Below are 14684 nucleotides of genomic sequence, written 5' to 3'. Positions count from 1 at the left end.
TGCCTCTGGCAACCCATTCCACCTATTCACATCTCGCCATGCAAAAAATCTAGCTGACAACCTTGCTAACCACATTCCTTACACAATTTCTATTGGTGAGTCCTTGTTCAATCCTTTCGGTGATGTACTGAAAAAGAGTCTTCAGTGTCAATCCTGTAAAATCCCTTTAACAGCTTATATGTTTTTATCATGTGTCCTGTTTTCCATCTGTCAGCTAGTTTTTGAAGCTTACAGACCATCAGTCTATTCTCTAAGGTGCATTCCGTAGACCTGCCACAATCTGTGTCACTCTCCACCATTTCTTCATCCCCACCGAATCTGGGTAACCAGATCTGTGTGTGCAGTAGTACAGATAGCCTCATTAAAGCCTTATATAGAGGAACAATTACTTCTTTATACCTGCATGTCTTCATGGTCTTCAATAACCATGTAATCCCTCAAATATGCCCTCTAAACTTCAACTCACTATAATCCACAATCATCCCCACGTCTCCATACTGCACACACACAGTATGGAGACTTGTGTGTACACTTGGCCACATTAAACAAGCAACCCTTTACCTTTGTTCATGTTGCTAGTCAATTTATGTCATACTGCAGGATCTCTACATAACCTTCAATGACTATCGCTCTCATCGGCAAACAACAGAATACTTCCTATCAAATCATCTTCTATATCATTAATATATAAATTTAACAACAGAGGACCTAGTACTGAGCCTTGTGGTAAACCATTAGTCATCAACCTTCTGCTGGACTCAACTTCTCCATAAACCACTCTTTGATGTCTGTTCATTAGCCATCCTCTAATCCAGGGTTTCTCAAACTTTTCCTACGATGAAACACTTCACAAATCCTGAAATTTTAATGGAATACCTTGGTTAGGGTCGAGTATCATAGGTCTCATATTCATGTAAAGCTAAGCACACACTATTGCTACAGCAGGCTTTATCACATCACAAAAATGCAACAGTGCATACTACAGGCATGTCGGGTCACAGTGCATCACATTGACCTTGCTTGTGACTGCACGTTTCCTAGAATAGATACCTCCATACTTCACTCGAGCTCAGAAGTGTCAACAACTGCGAGCGGCTGAGTCAAGACCAGCATGCGCTGGCCTTAATAGCACAATCCACATGCAAAATGAGGAGCACCTGATTTTCAAACATGTTTTAACTTGTCACAGCATTTAAAACAATTCCAGGCCCATATTAATTTTGATAATTTTTCAAGGAACACTTATTCACTTTCTGTGGAATATAGTTTGGGAAATTCTGCTCTAACCCAAATCACCAGATTAACATGTATCCCCATTTGCTCCAATTTATGAGGCAGAGTTCTGTATGGAATCCTGTTAAATGTCCAGCAGCGTCATTAAGTAGACATTTCCCTTATCCAACACCATTGTCAATTTATTATAAAAAAGTAAGAAAATTACTAAGGCAGGACCTACCCTTCACAAAATCATTTTGCCCCTTATAATGTACCATATTCCTTTTCAACAAATCTTGAATTCTTTTTCACCAATTTCTCCAATACTTTAACCACCAAGACTGTGATGCTGATTGGCCTATAATTTGCTACTTCTGTCTTGGAACTGAGTATTTGACCCATTTCCATTCCATTGGTTCCTTCCTAGTATTGAGGCTTAAATTAAGCAGCATGGTCAGAGAATTATGGTCAAGCAGAATTATCAGAACAGCTGATAATTCCCTTGCACATTATTATTATTATTATTATTATTATTATTAAACAAGACCTCATGGAGTCAAAGACTCATCTAGGAGGTCCTTTTATCTCACACACATCTCATCATACCGGGTCTTAAACGCATTCAAACTCCTTGCAGACACCACACTCTCAGGCAAGGCATTCCAATCACTCACAACTCTGCACGAAAAAAACCTGCCTCTCACACCCTCTTTATACAGTTTCCAGGGATGACCTCTGGTTCTCCCCTGATTTCCCACTATTCTCTGTAGAACTTCTTCACCATTGATCCTATAGCAACCCATTACCAACTTGTAGGTCTCTATCATATCTCCCCTCTTCCTTCTCTCCACTGGACTCTGCATATTATATCTTTTCAATCTTTCCTCATACTCTTGATGCTTGAGTTCGATCACCTCCTTTATGAAGTGGCACAATCTTGTCCTCATTCCACTCTTTAGGAACTTGACCAAGTGCAAGACTCGTATTAAAAAAATATGGTTCGTCTTTATGCTTCGTCCCAACTTTGAACCATCTGCAAACAACCAAATATCTCCATCCAAATCTTTACCAATATCACCAATATACAAGTTAAATAGCAATGGCCCCAAAACAGACCCCCGAGGCACTCCACCAGTGACTTTCCTTTACCTGAATATTGCACCCCCATACACAACTTGTTGATACCTATCAGATAGCCAGTCTCCAATCCAATGCACTAATCTAATATCCAACCCCATCTGCTCTAGTTTGACTGTCAACTTATCATGAGGTACTCTATCAAAAGCTTTTGCGAAATCAAAGTATATTACTGTGTATCCTTCTCCTCTGTCCAAGGAAGCAGTCACTTTATTGTAATAAGTAAGTAGATTACTAAAACATGACCTCCCTTTAGCAAATCCATGCTGTCCATCAAAGATTATACCATTGTTGTCAACCCAACTCTGGATCCTAGTTCTCACAAGCTTCTCCAACAACTTAACCACAACACCTGACACACAGATAGGCCTATAGTTTGATCTTGAGTTCGATCACCTCCTTTACGAAGTGGCACAATCTTGCCCTCATTCCACTCTTTAGGAACTTGACCAGTGCAAGACTCGTATTAAAAAAATATGTCAAGGCAGGTGTCAACTCTCTGGCACATTCCTTCAGAATATGCGGTGATATATTATCAAGTCCCACAGCCTTATTTACATCTAGTTTACTTAACTCCCCAAACAACTCTTGCTCACTTACAGTCAGTCTCTCCTCCCCATCATCAACTGCACTTAATCTCTCCATGAAGTCACATTCACAAGACTGAAAGATCTTTATGAACTGCTCATTAAGTATCTCCACCACACCTTCTGCAACAGCTGTCTTTATATCATTTCCTCCAATCAATGTCATCCTTCCATAATCGTTCTTTCTTTTGCTGGCTACATACCGAAAGAACTCCCTAGGATTCTTTTTGGCTTCATTAGCTAACTGCTGTTCATACCTCTCTTTAGCTACTCTCACCAACCAAGTCACCCTCCTTGCATGGTCTTTGTAGACCTCATGAAATTGGTTACTTCCACTTCTCTTATGCTGCCTCCACAATGCCCTTTTTCTCTGTATTGCATGCTTAATCTCTTTATTCATCCATCTCACACCTACCTTATTTAACCTTCTCACCCATGGTATACATTTAGACATTGCATCTACTAAATAGTTTTGAAAATCCTCCAAGCTGCATTGATCTCTTTTCCAGCTAACTCCTCATTCCATGCTACACCTGCAAGCTGTCTCCTGTGCTCTTCATAATCACCCCTCCCCCTTGTAGTTCCACATATACCCTTTTTTCACAGGGGTCCTTGCACTGCTGGCAACCACCCAGGTAATCACCTCATGGTCACTTTCACCAATTGGTGGATGATTTGACCCTCATTGATAATTACATCCTCCGATGAGATGACCAAATCCAAGACCCTTAATCCTCGTGTGCCCTCTGTTACATACTCTCTGAGGTAGTTATCCCTCAAAAACTCAAGAAACTCATTTTCTTTACTTCCAGTTGCTATCTCTTCATTCCAGTCTATATTGCCATAATTAAAATCACCTATAATGATCACCCTTTTCTTATTTGCTTGGCTTATTTGACTATACATTTCACTATCACCACCATCCACATTACCAGGTCTATAACAACAACCAAGTATTTGATTCTATTCACCTCTATCTCACACCATACTGCCTCAAAACCACTGGCCCTATTTCCCTCTTGCATCTCTACCTTGTATGGACATAACTCTTTCTCTATCATCAATAGCACTCCACCTCCCTTTTTACCCCTTCTATCCTCACGAAACACATCATACCTTTCCATCTCTATTCCTGTCAGGTTGTCGTTCTCATCTAACCATGTCTCACTTATTCCGACAATCTCTGGGTGCACAGACTCAATTAGTGCTATCATTTCATCTGCCTTGTTTCTTATACTTCTAGCATTGGTATACAAACACAACAACTCATTTCTGGATCTACAGCTAGTTCCACTCACTCGATGTGATCTCTCCATGCTGGACTGGGGCCATTTCCCTTTCTGCTTCTTCATTTTAGAACCCTTTGCAATTCCATCTGTTTCCTCTTGATCCCTGGTCATCCCATTACTTTCCTGCCTACACATGCTCTCACCTCCTCTTGGAGCATCCACCTTTCTCACGCTGTGTACCCCTGTCCACCCTGAGCCTCCCTGTTTCACTGCTCCTCTTGCACACCCATTCTCTCATTTTCTATACTCATACCACTCACTTCCCCATTCATTTCCACTTCTTCAATCTCTCCTGTCTTACTCTCCTGCTCTTCGACATCACTCCCCTCTCGATCTGATTCATTCTCTCTATTCACTTCTCTACTTTCCAGCAGCAGTCTCTCCAAGCGACTCACACCATAACCACTGAAATGCAGTCCATCGCTCCCATACAGCTCACTTCGTCCCTCAAACTCATTCCACACATTAACAAACTGTACTCCCATCGCCTCATACATTTCAGCCAGAATATCATTCATAATCCTTGCTCTCTGTTTCATTTCACCACAATCATACCTAGGCAATACACTGACTACCCTTCCGGTTACACTATTCTCTTTTATCTTTCCAAGCAGTCTCCTGACATTCATTGTGACATGCTCTTTGTTCTCTCTCAAATCATTTGTACCAATTAATACAATTAACTCTTTTGCTCACTCCCGCCTTATATTCAATGCTTAAATCACTCTACTCCACTCATTTTACCGCCTGGAAAACATACCTTGTGCATTTTATCCTCTAGCACACTTTTAATAATGGAGTCGCCATACAACGCCACTCGCTCATCTTTCGTTAACTCTTTCATGCCATCATGATTTATTTTAATAGTTTTGACCTGAATTCTCTTAATTTCATTTCGCATCCCTTTCATTTCTTGCTTCATCCAATCCAATTCACCTTCCGAACCTCGCGACACATTCTCTCTATCATTAAATCTTTCTAATTTTCTAACTCTCGATCCCCTCTTTTCACTTTCCCTCTCATTCATCCTTCTTTGTTTCTGTACTTTCGGTCCAACATATGCCCAACTTTCACTATCATTCTTCTCACTTTCACTCTTACATATCTTTCTTTGTTTCCGTACTTTCGGACTAACATGAGTCCAACTTTTGCTATCATTCTTCTCACTTTTACTGTCATTCATCTTTCTTTGGTTCAGTACTTTCATTCCAACATGCGTCCAACTTTCGCCATCATTCATTGTTTTTTCACTATCATTTATTCTTTCAATTTTTTTTACTTGTGATTTCTGCATCACGCCATTTCTACTTTCATTCGTTCTCTCAATTTCGTTTCTTTCCGCCTCACTTTCGTCCCTTTTAACCTCCGTTACGGTTGTCAAATCGCTCTTTTTCTTTTTTCCTGATTTTTTAACATTTTTTCGCCTGTCTTACTCACCATCCTTCTCTTTCAAATGTGCACTCGCGACACAATCGGTACTAGCACTTTCTGTCATCAATTTCATATTCGCATTCATCAGTTCCTCATTCAGGTTACACTTCGCACACACCCTTCTTCCATCAGCACTAAACATCCACAAATCATTTATGTAATCGAATGAATACGTATAACAGACCTCACACTTAACGAAACAACTGAAATCTAAATTAAAATCATGGAATGACAATGCCACCACCATTTTTTTTTTTTCTCTGCAGGTTACTAGGTCTAATAATAACGATTTCGTAATTTAGTTTAGGCAAGAAAAAACCCCCACACTAATAATATCGGTAGCATACAACATTTACAGCCGCTCTTACTTAAACAATTATGCATATATACTTAATTATTCCTAGTAAAACTTATCTGAATCAGGAGCTCTTCAAATCGCGTCCGCAGTGCTTGGCCCACTAGTGCCCTCTTCAATTCTCATCTCATCCTCTCACTCTCATCCTCTACATTCTCATCTATGCATTCTCTTGAGCATTATCTGCTATCTAATTCCATGGCCATGTTTTCATTGAAGTTCTAAAATATTCTAATCACCTCCATTTCTTCAACCTCTATCTCCTATCATCAATATCACATCAGAAATGCAATGTCACCACGAAGATGGTACACCATTAGTCATCTGCCTTCTGCTGGGCTCAACTTCTCCACTCTTGCAAAATACTCAATAAGTAATTCAACTATCTGATTTGCTTCTGTTGCCTCCCACCATCAGCACTTTTTAAAGTCATCCTTGCATAGTCATTCCTCCTTTTACTTGCTACATAGGGAAAACACTTTTTTAGGATTTCCTTTGGCTTCCTCAGCTAGCTATCTCTCATAATTAGATTTGGCCTTCCTTACTACACAGGTCTCAATTCTTGTCTATGTCTTGTACTGCTCATGGGCAACCTGATCATCTTTGATTTTATATTCCCTCCACAACTTTTTCTTTGTCTGCAACTCCTGCTTAATGATGCTATTTATCCATCTAACACTTATCTGATTTATCCTTCCAACTGTGGGTATAAAGTCTGCTTTCTTCAAACATTCCTTGATCACCTCCCATGCACTACAACATCTCTTCCCCTCCCTACATCCTGTTCCTCTTGTCCTCTCTAAAGATACCGTACCCATTGCATTCTAATTCTATGACTAATTCGTCCTCAGACAACCAAGTATTACTAATGCTTATAACTTTTGGCCAAGTTGAGATAACCAATGCATAAAACTTCTGGTCTTTATTCTGAATACTTCTGACAGTAGTATACATAAACTGCAATACCATCTTCATCCCACAACCTCCCTTACACCTCATGTTGTTCAGCCCACTAAAGTTAAGAACTGGGGTGCTATATTTAGCATTATGTGATCACTGTCCCATTTAATAGCCTCTACAATGCCTGTACCTACACTCACCTGCATCCCCCTAAATATTTTAATTTTCATTACTCTGCACTTCCAAACTCTCACTGAACAACACTTTTACATGAGTCCTGACCTCCAATACATTCAAGTGCAAGCAATCCACTTTATATAAATCCTTCCTTCCATCAAACGCACTCTAGACATCCACCAACTCAACACCAGTCCTTCTGCACAATCTGCACACTGACTCATTTGCAGTCATAGCTTTCTATCTCAGCTCGCCATTATCGTACCACTCAACAGACTCGCAACTTTTACTTTCTCAATCTTCTTTTTCGTATATACTACAAATCTTCTATACTTCATTTTCATTGACACTTGTTAAGCTAAGGAGCATCAATCTTCAAAATATTACATTTATTGAAAAAAAAATTTTTTTTTCAAACTACATTCCTCTTAAATCCTATTTTACACAGAAACAAAGTAGAATATAAATGAAATACACACCACAATATATTTCGCGACAGGCTTCATCAGAAATGGAGCATATACATTTTTGAAAAATCTTTGTAGCAGACTTTCAGATGAGACCTCTTGTCTCTTTGACAATTTTATGCAACAACACACATCCAATCTGTTGTCCTGAAAATCAAAAGAAATTAATGCTTACATCTTTATGTTCATATAAGCTAAATAAATAAATAAATAATTCTCATAAATATAAAAATCTAGAATCAAAACTTTAAAAACAAATTAAATTTATTTATTCATTTTGATTTTAGGTTATTAATGGTTACAAATTACCATATAACAAAATATAGTTGCTGTTACTTTAAAATTTGAATAATGTACATGCCGCAATGAGGCTTTGAATTTCATGGAGGCTTGGGAACTAATACTATATGAAAAATATATAGAACAGTCTTCAATAAAGAGAATGCAGACAATTCAGATTATTTCTAAAATTAATTAGATAAATATCATGGCTGCAGATAGGTTCAATAACACTGACCAACAAAATACAAGTGCATTCTCTAATGCAGAGCAATTTACATGTTCAAAAGAGAGTGTGCCTTGAATAATAGGATATTAAGGCAAGAGATGTGAAGTCATCAGCCAATATATACAAGTAGCCTAGTTGCAAAGACATTTTATAAGCAAACATTGTTTACTTAAACTTGAATAAGGATTAAACAAGGATATAATTTCTTGCCACATATAATTTAAATTGTATGTATTGATGCCACAAAAACAACATTTCTTTAAGAAAAACAACTGTACCATGTAAAATGAACAAAGAGAGTCAAACAGAATTTTATTTTATTTCTTTACTTATTTTATTTATTATATCTCATTATTATTATTATTATTATTATCCAGGCCTCCATTAAGTCACAAGGAAGTCACTTGTGGGAGGTCATTTTTAGGAAACACAAAGTTTATCATACCACTCCTTGAACCCATTGACCATTCCTGCTCTAACCAATCTCTCAAGCAACCATGAGTTCCACGGTTCAACCATCCTCAATGCAAAGAAACCACTCCTCAACCTCTTGCTCACAGCCTCCTTTCGTAACTTCCAGGGATGGTGCCCTGTCATCACTCCTTCCCGTTGTTTGACCAAGTGAAAGAACTCCTCAATGTCTACCCTGTAACTGCCTCTCAACAGTTTAAAAGTCTCGATCATAGCACCTCTCCTTCTTCTATCCACCAAACTCTGCAGTCCACATTCCCTCAGTCGATCCTCGTAACTGACATTGTACAGTCCTGAAACCATCTTTGTTATCTGCCTCTGTACCCTTTCCACAGTTTATTTATCCCTTTCAAATCCTGGGGACCAAACCTGAGAACAATCATCTAAGTGTGGTCTGATCAGGGTCTTATACAACAGAATATTAACTCTTTTATCTCTGCAGGTCAGCGTTGCAGTATTGCAGCAATCCTCTGGGTCACCTTCACCACCTTTGCAATATGCTCCCTCAATTTCAGTTTCTATCACTCATCACCCTCCGATCTCTTGTCTCCCCTATTTCCTCCGGTATAGCTCCTCCAATCGAGTATGCATCCTCCCATCGATGGTTCCCAAACTTCAAGACTTTACATTTTGCTCCATTAAACCGTCACCCCTATTCATTTGTAATCTGTCTAGTTCATTCAAATCCTCTTACAGGGCTGCCACATCTGCACTATTACTGATAACCCTTCCCAGCTTCACATCATCTGCAAACAACTGAATATGCCCTTGCAATCCATTGACAATGTCATTGATATAAAGGTTGAACAGTACACATCCCAGTACTGAGCCCTGTGGAACACCACTTGTGACCTTCTGACTTCTTGATATTGCCCCACAATACACAACTCTTTGATATCTACATATCTCTGATATCTGACAGCCAATCCTGAATCCAGTTGACTAATCCAAATCTAAACCCATGTGCTGCAACTTAAATATCAGCTTATCATGTGGCACCCTGTGAAATGCCTTTGCAAAATCTAAAAAAATGGTAGTATATGCCTTTCCCTCATCAACCTCTTGTCACTTTATTATAAAAGGCAATCATATTACTAAACCAAGAGCGCCCCTTAACGAATCCATGTTGATTCTCACAAATAACATTACCCTCATCTGCCCAACGCTATATATAGTCCCTCACTAATTTCTCCAAGACCTTAACAACAATTGATATGAAATACAAACTGGCCTATAATTAGACACTTCCAGTCTGCTACCACCTTTGTGCAGCAGCACTATCTTACCTTCCTGCCATTCCTTGGGTACCTCTCCCACAGCCAGACTTTTATTGAAGAGCCAGGTCAATGCAGCTGTCAGTTCTTTAGCACATTCTCTCAAAACTCATGGCAAAACATCATCCCGTCCCACAGCTTTACTAGAATCCAGAGTACTCAGTATTTGGAACATGCTCTCCTCTTCCACCTCTAAACCCTGAAACTGCCATATTCCTCTAGTATTAAAACTTTCTTCTCCAGTTTGAAATACTCCAATAAAGTGCTCATTAAACAACTTCACTATGTCCTCTGCATCACTATTCCTTTTTCATCCAACAATGTTATTCTTCCACAATCATTTCTACTCCTATTGGCCACAGAGCTAAAAAATTCCCTAGGATTACCATTGGATCTTAGTGCCGGTCTCTTCTCACATTCCAGTTTTGCCTTCCTTACCATATTAGTCACTCTCCTGGACTAAGTGTTATATTCTTCATGCATCTGCTCTCCACTCATCTCCTTATATCTCTTCCATAAACTCTTTTTCACCTGCAGTTCCTGTTTGATATTGCTTGTCATCCATTTTACATCAAATTGTGTCCTCTTCTTCACTCAGCTTACTATTGCTGCTAACAAATATCCTTTCGTAATTTCCAAGCACTAATGATATCCTGCTCTTCCAATTCTGTCCTCCATGGAACTGATCCTAGTTGATACCTAAGATTATTATAATCATCTGCCTTATAATTCCACAGACGTTCGCTTTTTTTCAATACACCTGCATGACTATTCATCTTCTAATTCAAAACCACATGGTCACTCTCTCCAACTGGTGGGAGAGATGTCATCTCAGTTATTATCAACTATTCCGATGCTATAACCAAATCAAAAACTCTTGAATCTCTTGTTTCCTCTATTACATGTTTTCTAAGACATTTGTCCCTCAAGAATTCTAGAAATTCCATCCCCTTACATGCATTTTCCTCTTACCAGCTTATACTGCTGTAGTAAATATCTCACATAACAATCATTCTTCTTGTACTTGCCAACCTCAACTGTCTAAACATCTCCTGCTCCCCATCCTCTGTGCTCCCTGGTTTATAGCAACACCCCACTAAATATCCTGTCTTGGCCACTTCTACCTCACACCATATGCTTTCAAAACCATTAGCCTCTTCCAAAGTCTCCACTTCCAAAGCCTCCACTCTTAGAAGACATAGGTCGTCACTTATCATAAGCAGTACTCTACCACCATTTTTTTCTTTCCCATCCTGCCAAAAATAAAGGAGATGAATTGGTAGTGCTGATAGCATCATCTTGGCCAAAGATTATTGGGATTTCTGAGACATGGTTGACGGAGGATGATATAATAACAGGAATTGAATGCTATACACTGCCACTTCAATTCCTGTTATTATATCATCCTCTGTCAATCATGTCTCAGAGATCCCAATAATCTTTGGCCAAGATGATGCTATCAGCACTACCAATTCATCTCCTTTATTTTGGATACTCCTGGCATTAGGAGTATCCAAAATAAAGACCCCACTGTACTCAGTGTTACCTGATGTTGTCTCCCTTCCCCCCAAGCACCCATTCCCACAAGAGGCCACCCCTGCTACTATCCACCTTGGGAATTCTAGTTTCCCTACATTGATACACTGACTCATTCAGAAAACAGCAATCTCTCCAGATGCCTTTGTCCTTACTCATTCAAATGCATGCGGTCTCTCGCATACAGTTCCCCTCTGTCCTCAAATGCCTTCCAAGCATCCACATATTCCAATCCTCTCTTCTGACACATTCTGGCTATTATGCTATTCAGTATTACTGCTCTTCTGCTCAACTCATCAATATCATACCTGGGTAACACACACAATCTTTCTCTTCCCCCCAAGAACCCATTCCCACAAGAGGCCACCCCTGCTACTATCCACCCTGGGAATTCTAGTTTCCCTGCATTGATACACTGACTCATTCAGAAAACAGCAATCTCTCCAGATGCCTTCATCTTTCCTCACTCAAATGCAAGCAGTCTCTTGCATACAGTTCCCCTCTGTCCTCAAACACCTTCCAAGCATCCACATATTCTAATTCTCTCTTTTGACACATTGTGGTAATTATGCTATTCATATTGCTGCTCTTCTGCTCAACTCATTAATATCATACCTGGGCAACACACACAATCTTTCCTCTCTGTATTTCCTTTTGCACAACCTCAAGCAAGAATCTCGGATCTCTTTCCACCCGATTTACATTGCCTCTCAAATCATTCGTCCCCACCATCACAATTATCTCCACCACTGTTTCACCCCTCTTAATTGCCATAGCCACATTTTCTATCATCCCTCCAGGCAAACACAACTCTGGCATACTATCTTGCACATCTGAGATCATCGAGTCTCCATACATCACACCTCTAACCAATTCTGTTCCTTGATTGCTCACCTGCAATCAAGAACAGAACAGAATCTCTCCTCTAACCCTTTCTCTCTGTGTTCCCCTACTTACCTGCTGTCCTGGCATCACTCTATCCCTGTTTCCAGCACTCCATTGCATTTCCTCTCTCTGACTGTTTCCATTCTTCCCTCCTCTATCATTCCCATAATTCTCTCTCTCTCCCTCTCTTCTACTGATTGTATTTTCTCCTCTTCTAACATTCCCATACCTCTCCCTCATTCCCTCTCTCCCACTGTTTTTATACTCTCTTCTTCTATCATTCCCAAACCTCTTTCTCATTCCCTCTCTCCTACTGCTTCTATTCTCTCCTCTTCTATCATTCCCAAAACTTTTACTCACTCCTACTCCGATTCGCCTTGCATTCATCTCTTTCATTCTCCTAATCTCATCTTTCATACTTCTCATCTCTCACAAGACATTCCACCTCCTCTTTCTGCACTATCCCTCTCTGCTAGTTAGTCACTCTTACTTGCCATTCATTTACCCAATCAAAACCATCTCCAAAAACTTTACAGTCATTCAAGCCTTCCACACTCCTGACTCTTATTTTCTCATTCATATTTCGCTCGTCATTCTCTCCTATCACGCTACTCATCTCCCGACATTCATTTCCCATCCCTGAAGCAACTAGGTCGATTATCAAAATATCTAATTTATTGATTTCCTCCCATTGCTTGCATTTTGCGCATATACACACTCCCCCTTCTCTCACCTGCCACATATCCAACTTCTGGGAAGCATACATGCCGCAAACACTGCATGTCACAAAGTCCTTTATTATGTTACCCAATAAAGGCATCCTTTATTGGTTAACATAATAAAGTTATCTATAGGCAATCACAAATGGTGGCAGTAAATGCTGCCACCATTTGTGATTGCAGCTGCATCCGTCATCAATCCTTACTGCCAAGTAACTACTAAACTATTCGCTAAAAATATATATAAACGGTATACAAACACTGTATCATATATATAATTATTATTAAGGATACTAAGTAATTTTATCAACTTGGTTTTTTTTACTCCTTCTCCCAAGTAAGCAAAACAGTTAAGTTTGCGCCTGAACTTAGTCCAAGTCTAAAAGGTAGTGCAACACCAGGGCAACTTGTTGTAAAGGTGGGTAAAGTTCTGATCACTATTCTTAGTATTTCCCATCATGTAAAACACATCTCACTAGAAGATGTATACTGTTATACAGTATGAGTGGGGGGGGATCACTACCCAGAACGGTTAAAACCTTTTTTTTTGAGGTCTCCTCAGTGAGTAGCCCTGGTGCTGCACTACCTTTTAGACTTGAACTACGTTCAGGTGCAAACTTACTTGGGAGGAGGAGTAAAAAAACCAAGTTTATAAAATTTACTTGGTATCCTTAATAATATATATTATCCCCAAAGTAAAAAAATTTTCACATATATATATATACATATATATATATATATATATATATATATATACATATATATATATATATATATATATATATATATATATATATATGACAGAATGATCATTGACTCGGTTAACATACATAGTTTTATGAAAAAAAAATTGAATGACTAGAACCGAGATTTAATTAAAAAGGTTTTAATATAAACACACTACTAGTTTCGGCATGTAACAGCCTTCTTCAGGTGACATTATAAAAGAAAAAAACACTAAACATTGAGGGTTAAAAGACTATGAACAACATAGACAGTCTTTATACATAATTAGCATGAAAACGTTGTATTTGTATTTGAAGCTGTTCTTTCATTTGTTGCATTGTTGGCAGAGTGCGTGCTTGCTGCATCACGTAAACGCCAGTACATGATTACAGCTGAATGACTATCTGGGAGGTTGTAGCTTAAGTTGTTTACAACTTAAGCTACAACCTCCCAGATAGTCATTCAGATAGTCATTCATTAAGTTGTTTACAACTTAAGTTGTAAACAACTTAATGAATGACTTAATGTAAACAACTTAAGCTACAACCTCCCAGATAGTCATTCATTAAGTTGTTTACAACTTAAGCTACAACCTCCCAGATAGTCATTCAGCTGTAATCATGTACAGGCGTTCACGTGATGCAGCAAGCACGCACTCTGCCAACAATGCAACAAATGAAAGAACAAATACAAATACAACGTTTTCATATCGAATACAAATACAACGTCACCTGAAGAAGGCTGTTACAGGCCGAAACTAGTAGTGTGTTTATATTAAAACCTTTTTAATTAAATCTCGGTTCTAGTCATTCAATTTTTTTTTTTCATAAAACTATATATATATATATATATATATATATATATATAAAATTATATATAAATGCTAAATGTGATAATATATAAATGCTTAATATATATATATATTCAACTATACTAGATAGCGAAAACTTATCTTCTCTTCCATCGCAAATGCTGCGACTGTGACCTCGCATTATCAGTAACCCAAA

At 38.7% G+C, this 14684-nt stretch overlaps 1 protein-coding gene across 5 annotated transcripts in view; it reads right to left on the bottom strand.

Moving 5' to 3' along the window:
- LOC150094664 (NPC intracellular cholesterol transporter 1-like) overlaps positions 1-14684 on the bottom strand; it is a 672338-nt gene that overhangs the window by 214218 nt on the left and 443436 nt on the right. For all 5 annotated transcript variants that reach the window (XM_090411086.1, XM_090411087.1, XM_090411088.1 and 2 more), the window contains exon 15: positions 7571-7705. In XM_090411086.1, coding sequence (XP_090267212.1) covers positions 7571-7705 — 135 coding nt within the window. The remainder of the gene's footprint in view (positions 1-7570; positions 7706-14684) is intronic.

Source organism: Typopeltis vanoorti, chromosome 21, assembly GCF_054136105.1.
Source record: "Typopeltis vanoorti isolate ZY-2024b chromosome 21, IOZ_Tvanoo_1.0, whole genome shotgun sequence".
NCBI classification, from domain to species: domain Eukaryota; kingdom Metazoa; phylum Arthropoda; class Arachnida; order Uropygi; family Thelyphonidae; genus Typopeltis; species Typopeltis vanoorti.
The sequence above is the reverse complement of the archived record's forward strand: the minus strand, read 5'-3'. Positions and strand labels throughout refer to the sequence as shown.